General features: G+C 42.4%; 1 protein-coding gene across 1 annotated transcript in view; it reads left to right on the top strand.

Moving 5' to 3' along the window:
* The window catches only part of LOC115105481 (E3 ubiquitin-protein ligase TRIM37-like), a 28,269-nt gene that overhangs the window by 7,276 nt on the left and 8,787 nt on the right, over positions 1-12,206 (top strand). Inside the window, 10 exon segments of the mRNA XM_029627579.2 lie at positions 2,290-2,392; positions 2,395-2,413; positions 2,718-2,768; positions 6,154-6,235; positions 6,589-6,665; positions 6,749-6,833; positions 7,131-7,225; positions 8,058-8,172; positions 8,426-8,614; positions 11,970-12,106. Of these exon segments, the coding sequence (XP_029483439.2) occupies positions 2,290-2,392; positions 2,395-2,413; positions 2,718-2,768; positions 6,154-6,235; positions 6,589-6,665; positions 6,749-6,833; positions 7,131-7,225; positions 8,058-8,172; positions 8,426-8,614; positions 11,970-12,106 (953 nt within the window).

Raw genomic sequence — 12,206 nt, 5'->3', positions numbered from 1 at the left:
GGTTTTGAAACCTTGAACACCCAACTTAAAGTAACACTCCGGTGTTTCCAGATTTCTATAATTACTTACAATATGAGTGAAATAGTTTTCCTTCCAAAAAATTGTAATTAAGTTTGTTAAAAAGTAGACTTACTTTGTTGGAATGGTGTGGGTGTACCCCAATAACAGAATGGTGTGGGTGTATACCGGTCATTAAAAATATTCATGCTAGTCATTAAACAGATTTATGCGAGTAGAGTACTGATTGGCCAGCTCATCCTCCTCACTAGTATGACATAATCTATGAGGAAATGGCAAACATTTGTGAAACGGTCTGTTTTGAAGTGGTTTTTTTTTCTCCAAATTATGCTTTGGCGACATAGGACTCTAGGACGAGTCAACAACATCATTTGGGTATGCGTTAACAGAATATAAACTTTTAAAGTTCAAAGTACAGTTACTTTAATTATTCAAATTTAACATAAAAAATACACATATTTTACCACTTTAATCTTTTGTGTGTAACACCTCTTCGAGCAGACTTCCGAGATTCCATTAGCTCAGGAAGTGAAATGCAAAACACCTCCATGGGTATGATATGAAAGTATAACTTGCACGCTGTGATTATTAGGGGTTAGACAGAGCGTTTTACACGTTGGCCCCCCTGTGGTCAATTGTTCATATGGGAACCCTATGGCAGCAGGTAGCCTAACGTTTAAGACCGTTGGGACAGTAACCAAAAGCTAGCTGGTTCGAATCCTCGACCTGACTAGGTGAAAAATGTGTCTGTGTCCTTGAGCAAGACACTTAACCCTAATTTGCTCTAAGAGCGTCTTCTAAATTACTTGTTCTCAAGAACAATGCTTAGGTTTAAATTATAAAGTAAATCTCAGAGACTTGGATTTAAAAGGAATAGTGCTGAGACTGGTGCAAAAGATATGATGGAAGAAAGCCCGTGTTTACACCAATCCAATTGGTGTAAACAATGAACAAAAATAAACATAACATGTAAAGTGTTGGTCCCATGCTTCATGAGCTGAAATAAAAGATCCCACAAATGTTCTATACGCACAAAAGCTTATTTCTCTCACATTTTGTGCACAAGTTTGTTTACATACTTGTTAGTGAGCGTTTCTCCTTTGCCATGGATTTCCATCCACCTGACAAGTGTGGCATATCAAGAAGTTGATTAAACAGCATGAAAATTACACAGGCGCACGTTGTCCTGGGGACAATAAAAGGCCACTCTAAAATGTGCAGTTTTGTCATTCAAGACAATGCCACAGCTGTCAAGTTAAGGAGTGTGTGCAATTGACATGCTGACTGCAGGAGATGCTACTAGAGATGTTGCCTGATAATTTAATGTTCATTTCTCTACCATAAGCCGCTTACAACGTCATTTTAGAGATTTTGGCAGTACTTCCAACCGGCCTCACAACCACAGACTAAGTGCATGGCGTTGTCTGGGCGAGCGGTTAGCTGATGTCAATGTTGTGAACAGAGTGCCCCTTGGTGGTGGTAGGGTTATGGTATGGGCAGGCATATGCTACGAACAACGAACACAATTACATTTTATTGATGTCAATTTGAATGCACAGAGATACCGTGACAAGATCCTGAGGTCCATTGTTATGCCTCTCATCCGCCATTAGCTTTTCCTGTTAGATAGTGACACAAAAGCTAGGCATTTTTGAAACCTGGCCATCTCCTGGCCGCATTTACCAGCCAGCTTCAGTAGCATAAAATCCCCCAAAAGCTTGAACTCCATTACATTTTTCAGACTATTGAGATTTACTTTTAGTTTTCTGAGAGAACTCATGTGAAACTTCAAGAAACCAGGTTGTTCGCCCTGATTTGAAACTCGTGTGAGAAACTAAGCTTTTATGTTTTAGATGAGTCATTGATTGGCAAGAGCTTGATAATCCTGCCCTTTTCAGTCCAGAGATTCCTATATTTCAAAACTGAGCCTAAATTCAATGAAGGTCGCAAGCCCGCTGAGAGAATGGGTGTCCTGGCTTCAACTGTCAGTCACGCATTCAAATTCAGCCATGTGAATCTTTCAGGACGTTTCTCAGGTTCGTAATGCGTTATTCAAACACAGTCAATTGAAGAAAAAGATATAGCTGTTTTCCGCCCTTCACCCAGATGTTTTCTTATACATTCCACCTTGGGATTTCCATGGCCTGTGGAACTCTACCTTGATATGTCATGCCGCCAGTGAAATGAGATGACTTTAAGCGTTAAGGGTGGGGGGGTGGGTCAGGTGTTGCTCTGCGGAGCTCTAGAATTGTGTGTTGTTCTGTCCTTCAGCTGCGCTCCTGCAGTAAGAGCGAGTTGATCTCCAAGAGCCCAGAGATCCTGCTCATGTTCCAGCAGGTTCACCGCAAGCCCATGCAGTCGTTTGTTACCACCCCAGTCCCCCAGACTTCACCAGGTAACATACTAAATCCTACTGCACTAAACCCATTCTAACTGCACTCCCTAGGTACTGTACTTAACCACAGATGATGCCCTGCACTCTCTTTTTAGACTTTGTTGTAGCTGTGTTTTCAAATTGTCGTCAGAGAAAGGAGGATCCACTTTTTAAATATGGATGTTCAGTTTAATTTTGTATTTTCAGATATACATTTCCATTTTGGATGAGTCATAATGCAGCAAGATATTTTTATGCTTTTAATGGATATTTGATGAAATTGAGCTGTAATTACGAAACATCTCCCCCCCACACACACGTACAGTGAGCTGGTTCCTGCCTATGACTCAAGCACTTTCGTTCTGGCAAACTTCAGGTAAAAAAAATCCTCATCGCTCTTCCTCATCTAGTCTTGAAAATGCTCTGATATTCAGCTTGTGTATGTTAAGCTGAAGAGGATGGCTGAAGTTTTACATGCCCGTAACCAATTGTGCAAATTTATTATTTTTTTGTTGCCTTGTTTAACTTATTTTTTAACTTATTTATTTTGTACATAATGTTGCTGCTACTGTCTCTTATGACTGAAAATAAATAACATCTGGACATCAGAACTGGGATTACTCACCACGAACTGGAAGAAGCCTTTTCCTTTAACGAGAAAGATACACATTTGTGCGAAGAAAAGACGGAGGAAAATAGGACCCAGATGGGCTGCCTTTTTGAAAATCCGTAGGCGAGCAAGTAAACTCCCACTGCCATCAATTCTACTTGCTAACATGCAGTCATTGGAAAATAAAATTGATGGCTAACGATTATCCTACCAACGGGACATTAAGAACTGTAATATCTTGTGTTTCAACGAGTCGTGGCTGAACGACAACGCGGATAATATAGAGCTGGGGGGGGGTGGTGTGTATCTTTTTGCCAATAACAGCTGGTGCGCGATGTCTAATATTAAATAAGTCTTGAGGTATTGCTCGCCTGAGGTAGAGTACCTAATGGTAAGCTGCAGACCACACTATATACCAAGAAAGTTCTCATCTATATTATTTGTAGCCCTCTATTCACCACCACAGACCGACGCTGGCACTAAGAGGACACTCAACTAACTCTATAAGGCCATAAGCAAACAATAAAATGCTCACCCAGAAGCGCTGCTCCTAGTGGCCGGGGATTTTAATGCAGGCAAACTTAAATCAATTTGACCAATTTTTTTACCAGCATGTCACATGTGCAACCAGAGGGGGAAAAAAAACTCTAGATCACCTTTACTCCACACACACAGATGCGTACAAAGCATTCCCTCACCCTCCATTTGGCAGTAATTATATCCTCCTGATTCCTGCTTACAAGCAAAAACTAAAGCGGGAAGTACCAGTGACTCACTCAATATGGAAGTGGTCAGATGACGTGGATGCTACGCTACAGGACTGTTTTGCTAGCACAGACTAGAATATGTTCCGGGATTCATCCAATGGCATTGAGGAGTATACCACCTCAGTCATCTGCTTCATCAATAAGTGCACCGCGACGTCGTCCCCACAGTGATCGTGTATCCCAACAAGAAGCCATGGATTACAGGCAACATCAAGCTAAAGGCTAGCGCTGCCACTTTCAAGGAACGGGACACTAATCTAGATTCCGCTATGCCCTCAGACGAACCATCAAACAGGCAACGCGTCAATACAGGATTAAGATTGAATCCTACTACACCGGCTCTGACGCTTGTTGGATGTGGCAGGGTTTGAAAACTATTATGGACTACAAAGAGAAACCCAGCCTTGAGCTTCCCAGTGACGCGAGTCTAACAGACAAGCTACATGCCTTTTTATGCTCGCTTTGAGGCAAGCAACACTGAAGCATGCACGAGCACACCAGCTGTTCTGGATGAGTGTGATAACGCTCTCGGTAGCTGATGTGAATGAGACCCGGGGCCAGATGGATTACCAGGACGTGTACTCAAATAATGTGCGGACCAACTGACAACTGTCTTCACTGACATTTTCAACCTCTCCCTGATCCAGTCTAATACATACATGTTTCATGCGGACCACCATAGTCCCTGTGCCCAAGGAAGCGAAGTTAACCTGCCTAAATGATTACCACCCCGTAGCACTCACGTCGGTAGTCATGAAGTGCTTTGAAATGCTGTTCATGGCTCACATCAACTGCATCCTCCCAGATACCCTAGACCAACTCCAATTCGTATACCGCCTCAACAGATCCACAGACCACGCTGCTCCTTCCTACCTGGACAAAAGGAACGCCTATGTGAGAATGCTGTTCATTGACAACAGCTCAGCGTTCAACACCATCGTGCCCACAAAGCTCATCACTAAGCTAAGGACCCTGGGACTAAACGCCTCCCTCTGCAACTGGATCCTGGACATCCTGACGGCCCGCCCCCAGGTGGTAAGGGTAGGAAACAACATGTCTGCCACGTTGATCCTCAACACTGGGGCCCCTCAGGGGTGTGTACTTATACCCTCCTGTACTCCCTCTTCACTGACGACTGCGTGGCTAAACACGACTCCAACACCATCAAGTTTGCTGACGACACAACAGTGGTAGGCCTGATCAACGATGAGACAGCCTATAGGGAGGTCAGAGAACTGGCAGTGTGGGGCCAGGACTGCAACCTCCCCCTCAATGTGAGCAAGACAAAGGAGCTGATTGTGGACTACAGGAAAAGTTTTGCCGAACAGGCCCCATTAACATCAACGGGGCTGTAGTGGAGTGGGTCGAGAGTTTCGAGTTCCTTGGTGTCCACATCACCAACGATCTATCATGGTCCAAGACAGTTGTGAAGAGGGCACGACTGGTTGCATCTGACCGTAAGGCGCTACAGAGGGAAGGTAGTGCGTACAGCCCAGTACATCACTGTTGCCAAGCTTCCTTGAATCCAGGACCTATATAATAGGCGGTGTCAGAGGAAAGCCCATAAAATTGTCAGACTCCAGTTACCCAAGTCAGACTATTTTCTCTGCTTCTGCACTGCAAGCGGTACTGGAGCACCAAGTCTAGGACCAAAAGGCTCCTTAACAGCTTCTACCCCCAAGCCTTAAGACTCCTGAACAATTAATCAAAAGGTCACTGGACTGTTACATTGCCCCCCCCCCCTCCCATTTGTTTTGTACACTACTTCTACTCGCTGTTTATTATCTATGCATAGTCACTTCACCCCTACCTACATGTACAAATGACCTCTAACCTGTACCCCCGCACGCTGACTCGGTACCTGTACCCCCTCTATATAGCCCCGTTATTGTGTTATTTTTTATAATTTTATACTTTAGTTTATTTGTTAAATATTTTCTTAACTCTTCTTGAACTGCACTGTTGGTTAAGTGCTTGTAAGTAAGCATTTCACGTTAAGGTCTACACTTGTTGTATTCGGCGCATGTGACAAAGTTTGATTTGAATAGAAATCAACAGTCTTTTTAAACAACAAACAAAATATATTTTACCTTTTGTGTCTTGGCAAAGAATACTAAGTCCCCCATTTGGGTTGCCAAGTCCAAGGCTCTGATTAAGTGCTTATGCTCTAGCTGCTAATTAGCATGTGACTGATCATGTATTAGCATCAGTCAGTTGGGGGATTTGCTCCGTTAAAACAACCACGGACATGTCGGCCCATGATGATGAGCAATTTCTCTCTCGTTGTGACACTTACCAAGACGCAGTAGAAATTGGCTTGTTTAATGAATGGGTTCATCCTATCTGACTTGTTATTCTGCCGGTGTGTTCCGTTGGTCTTGCAGCACCCTGAGACAGAGGGCAGATCCTGTCTACAGCCCACCACTCCAGATATCTGGCCTCTGCTGGAGACTCAAGGTTTACCCAGTGAGTAGACCACAGGCGGTTGGTGGCACCTTAATTGGGGGAGGACAGGCTCGTGGTAACGGCTGGAGCGGAATGAATGGCATCAAACACATTTACATTTGTTTTATGCCATTCCATTTGCTCTGTTCCAGCCATTATTATGAGCCATCCTCCCCTCTGTAGCCTCCGTTGGAGTAGACCGACACCTCCAACAATTGGTTGTTAACTTGTAGTAATTGAACCGAGACAATTAGCTCTTATGTTCATCCTATCTTACTCTAGCTACTAGATTTGATATGTCACAACAAAGTTTTCAGTATTGAAGATCTGTGAAAAACTGGTCATGTTCATCATTATGTGTGTTTCTCCTTCAGGATGGCAACGGTGTGGTGCGTGGCAATTACCTGTCAGTTTTCTTGGAACTGTCTGCAGGACTCCCTGAAACGTCGAAGTATGTTTTTGTCAAATTGTCATTCTCTTTCAAGGTTTCACTTTTAATTATATCACCTTTAACGCGTGTGTTTGTGTCTGTAGGTACGAGTACCGCGTGGAGATGGTTCACCAGGCCTCCAGCGACCCCACTAAGAACATCATCAGGGAGTTTGCGTCAGACTTTGAGGTCTGGTGCTACTTCATATAATGTTTACATACCCTACATTACTCATCTCATATGTATATACTGTACTCTATACCATCCACTGCATCTTGCCTATGCCGTTTTTTATGTACATATTCTTATTCATTCCTTTACACGTGTGTGTGTGTGTGTGTGTGTGTGTGTAAGGTAATTGTTAGGTTAGATTACTCGTTGGATATTACTGCATTGTCGGAACTAGAAGCACAAGCATTTCGCTACACTCACATTAACATCTGCTAACCATGTGTATGTGACAAATAACATTTGATTTGATTTGAGGTGGGGGAGTGCTGGGGATACAACCGCTTCTTCAGACTGGACCTGCTGGCCAGTGAGGGCTACCTCAACATGCAGACTGACACTCTAGTCCTCAGGTGGGTATTGGTGAGCGACTAGTGCTTTTTGAGGTCGGTTTGACTATTGAATTTTTTTACAAAGATTTTCCATTTCAAGATAAACAAATGTATTATGAAATAATTACATTAAAATTATTTGAGAGCTTTTTAATGGAAATTTCAAAGCCAAAAATTTTGAACATTCAATTGCCAAAACATTGAAAATATTCCGTCATCTCTGTCAATTCCACATTAGATAGACAACGATAGAAAATAGGAAAATAATATGAAATAAAATATTTCAGTTGTGTATATTACTGTTTATTTGATGACTATTTTTCATTCCTTAGTCGTCATCTCATCTCTGCTCAGGCAGAAGCAGTCAATCAGACAACGTTATCTCTGCTCCCCATATTGTCTTTACTCATCATATTTAGCTAGGCTAGTCTGCCTAAACATGCTGCAGAGCTGTCTGTCTGACACAATAATTTTACTAGTTCTTCAAAGTAGATAAGACACACATTCACAAACTGTCATTGAATGTGTTCCTTATCCCTCTCTCTCGTCATTCCTCTCTCACGCGGTCCGTGTATCTAACGTAGCAGGCGTAAAAGTGTATCCATCTCTGTCCGTGCTGGAAAGAACAGGCGCAATGGATTATGGTCATTGTAGTTAATTGTCACGTTTCTGCTTCAGCCCAGCCTCCCACATAGTTCTTGACTTGATTTCTCTCGTAAAAAAAAAAAATCGCTGCAGGTGAGTTACCACTACTACACATTAGACAGAAAGGTGCCGTGTCTTTATCAGCTCTGATTCCGGGTTCATTGATGTCTTGTTCGACTGCCGAGGTTACTGTCTCTATCCTCAACAGGTACCAGGTGCGTTCGCCCACCTTCTTCCAGAAGTGCAGAGACCAATACTGGTACATCAGCCAGCTGGAGTCAGCCCAGTCCAGCTACATCCAGCAGATCAACAATCTCAAAGAGGTGGGGGCTTAGATCAGGGTTTACCAAATTAGGTCCTGGGTCCACGTTTTGGATTTTTCCCTAGCACTACACAACTGATTCAAATAACAAACTCATCAAGCTTTGATTATTTGAATCTGCTTTGCAGTGCTAGGTCCAAAAAACAAAATGTGCACCCAGGGGGAACCCCAGGACCGAGTTTGCTTAGATCACAAATTAACCTTAGCTTAAATGTTTGTCTTGTCATTGCATATTATGTCCACCCGTTTTTCAGAGGCTGGCCATTGAGCTGATCTGTAGGCAGCAGTCTCGCAGCTCGTCCCCTCCTAACCGGCGCCTGGGCCCCTCGACCTCGGAGAGAGACTCACGCTCAGGGAAAGGCCCCGTGGCTGAGGGCAGCTGCCAGACCACTGACACCAAAGAGGAGGAGGAGGAAGAGAAGACTCAGCACGATGACTCCAATGTGAGTAACTCAGACATTAGCGCTTTATAATCATATTAATGAGGACCACCGAGGATCACTGTATTGGTTCATGTTTTTGGTTCAAGATGGTGCACACACTACCATATGATTATACTGATTTAAAGCTAGCTAGCTAATAAATGCACTTAGTCAGAGCAAATGTAATTCGCTATACACCATCACTGGTATTATCAGGCTGTAGACTTAAATATTGTTTGAAACAGTATCTTATAAATAAAAAAGGAATACGCAAAGCATAAATATGTTATCTAAATGAAGTAGCTAAGAGATAATAGGGTCCCCTTGGAAACACTTGTCAACACTTTGGTTCCTACCCTGTCACAATAACTCCTTCCTGGCATTTTCATTCGTTGTCATGTCAACAACATTGTATTCAAAGTGCCCACTAGTATAGAATTAGAATAAACATTCTGTTTCCGTAATTCCAACAGTGAGTCCAAGTGTTTTGCTCTAAATCGCAAGTCAAATCGCAATTGCAACATTTGGTGAAAGATCAGGCCTAGGTTGTTTGCCCAAAGCGAACAACCCTACGTGGCAGTGTGGAAATTCTCAAATTAGTGCAGTAAATGCAGAAATTGATCAATGTTGACAACATTATAAAATAATCCGAATGGAGATAGACCCATTGAAATCACTTAGAATGTACGGTTGAATTTGGAAGTTTACATACACTTAGGTTGGAGTCATTAACTCGTTTTTCAACCACTCCACAAAATTCTTGTTAACAAACTATAGTTTTGGCAAGTCACGTTAGGACATCAACTTTGTGCATGACACAAGTCATTTTTCCAATAATTGTTTACAGACAGATTATTTCACTTATAATTCACTGTATCACAATTCCAGTGGGTCAGAAAGTTTAGATACACTAAGTTGACTGTGCCTTTAAACGGCTTGGAAAATTCCAGAAAATGATGTCATGGCTTTAGAAGCTTCTGATAGGCTAATTGACATCATTTGAGTCAATTGGAGGTGTACCTGTGGATGTATTTCAAGGCCTACCTTCAAACTCAGTGCCTCTTTGCTTGACATCATGGGGGAAATCAACTAAGACCTCAGAAAAAATATTATAGACCTCCACAAGTCTGGTTCATCCTTGGGAGCAATTTCCAAATCCCTGAAGGTGCCACGTTCATTTGTACAAACAATAGTATGCAAGTATATACACCATGGGACCACGCAGCCGTCATACCGCTCAGGAAGGAGACGCGTTCTGTCTCCTAGAGATTAACGTACTTTGGTGCGAAAAGTGCAAATCAATCCCAGAACAGCAACAAAGGACCTTGTGAAGATGCTGGAGGAAAACGGGTACAAAAGTATCTATATCCACAGTAAACGAGTCCTATATCGACACAACCTGAAAGGCCACTCAGCAAGGAAGAAGCCACTGCTCCAAAACTCCCCTAAAAAAGACAGACTATGGTTTGCAACTGCACATGAGGACAAAGGTGGTACTTTTTGGAGAAATGTCCTCTGGTCTGATGAAACAAAAATAGAACTGTTTGGCCATAATGACCATCGTTATGTTTGGAGGAGAAAGGGGGAGGCTTGCAAGCCGAAGAACATCATCCCAACTATAAAACACGGGGGTGGCAGCATCATGTTGTTGGGGTGCATTGATGCAGGAGGGACTGGTGCACTTCACACAATAGATGACATCATGCACAAAATAGATGACAACATGAGGAAGGAAAATCATGTGGATATATTGAAGCAACATCTCAAGACATCAGTCAGGAAGTTAAAGCTTGGTCGCAAATGGGTGGTCCAAATGGACAATGACCCCAAGCATACTTCCAAAGTTGTGGCAAAATGGCATAAGGACAACAAAGTCACGGTATTGGAGTGGCCATCACAAAGCCCTGACCTCAATCCCATAGAAAATTTGTGGGCAGAACTGAAAAATCATGTGCGAGCAAAGAGGCCTAGAAACCTGACTCAGTAACACCAGCTCTGTCAGGAGGAATGGGCCAAAATTCACCCAACTTACTGTGGGAAGCTTGAAGGCTACCCGAAAAGTTTGACCCAAGTTAAACAATTTAAAGGCGATGCTACCAAGTACTAATTGAGTGTATGTAAACTTCTGACCCACTGGGAATGTGATGAAATAAATAATTCTCTCTACTATTATTCTGACATTTCACATTTTTTTTATTAAAAGTGGTGTTCCTAACTGACCTAAGACAGGGAATTTTTACTAGGATTAAATGTCAGGAATTTGGGAAAAACTGAGTTTAAATATATTTGGCTAAGGTGTATGTAAACTTCTGACTTCAACTGTATGTGTTGCCACCCTTGGGTTATGCACTACTTGTAAAGCTAATTTAACGCTTTCATTATTTAAAAAAATAAAATTCCGTGATATATTTTGGCCATATTGTCCAGCCCTAATGGGAGTCTGGCGAGGCGCCTGAGATGGCGTTTTCTATCACCATCAACAAAACGCCAAATAAATTTATTGTGAAATGGTGTCGAATCTTTCCAATAGAGTTCCAGACCATTTATAGAATCTATGCCAAGGCACATTGAAGCTGTTTTGGCTCGTGGTGGCCCAGCGCCCTATTCTACCGTTCAAAAGTTTGGGGTCACTTAGAAATGTCCTTGTTTTTTAACAAAAAGCACTTTTTCCCCTCCATTAAAATAACATCAAATAGATGTTAGCACAGCTGAAAACTTATGATTAAAGATGCAATAAAACTGGCCTTCTTTAGACTAGTTTAGTATCTGGAGCATCAGCGTTTGGGGGTTTGATTACAGGCTCAAAATGTCTAAAAACAAAGACTTTCTTCTGAAACTCGTCAGTTTTTCTTGTTCTGAGAAATTAAGGCTATTCCATGCGAGAAATTGCCAAGAAACTGAAGATCTCTTTCAACGCTGTGTCTTACTCCCTTTCACAGAACTTCACAAAATGTATAATTTTGGTTCATATTTGTTTCAGATTAAAATGTTATTTTAAAAATGGCGCATCATTAGTCTATATTACTGGACTAAATTAGATTTAAAAAACACTTATAAATCATTCCACCTTTTCTTCCACTTAATTTCTCTTGTCATACCTAAGCACTGACCTCAGTGTGCAGTATCATAAGTTGTCTTAAGATGGAGATGCGACACAGTAGAGGGGAAACACTTGGTGCGTCAGGAGCTGAGCTCCAAGCTACGTGTTGTCTGAACATTGTGCTAATGTTGCATTAATGTTGAAGTGTGATCATGAGCAATCTGACGGGGACCTTGAGCATGGACTGTTTCATTGGTGTATCAGATGATAAAACTTGACAGAGCAGTACAAAGAGGCTCTTATGTAAATGTTGTGCAAACGTTGTGGTGTGGTCAGGAGCTGTCTGACGGGGATTTGGAGGTGGACTGTCTGACGGGGGATGAGGAGGTGAACCCTCTGGACGGCAGCAGCACCTCTGGCAGCTCCACGGCAACCAGCAACACAGAGGAGAACGACATCGACGAAGAGACCATGTGAGTGGCCTACCGAAACTTGCTTGTTTTTGGGGGATGGATGCAGAAAGGAAATTATATTTTCCGCATCCTATCAGTACAATTAAGTTAGACTCCCTCT

Source organism: Oncorhynchus nerka, linkage group LG22 (genome assembly GCF_034236695.1).
Source record: "Oncorhynchus nerka isolate Pitt River linkage group LG22, Oner_Uvic_2.0, whole genome shotgun sequence".
Lineage (NCBI taxonomy): Eukaryota > Metazoa > Chordata > Actinopteri > Salmoniformes > Salmonidae > Oncorhynchus > Oncorhynchus nerka.
The sequence above is the reverse complement of the archived record's forward strand: the minus strand, read 5'-3'. Positions and strand labels throughout refer to the sequence as shown.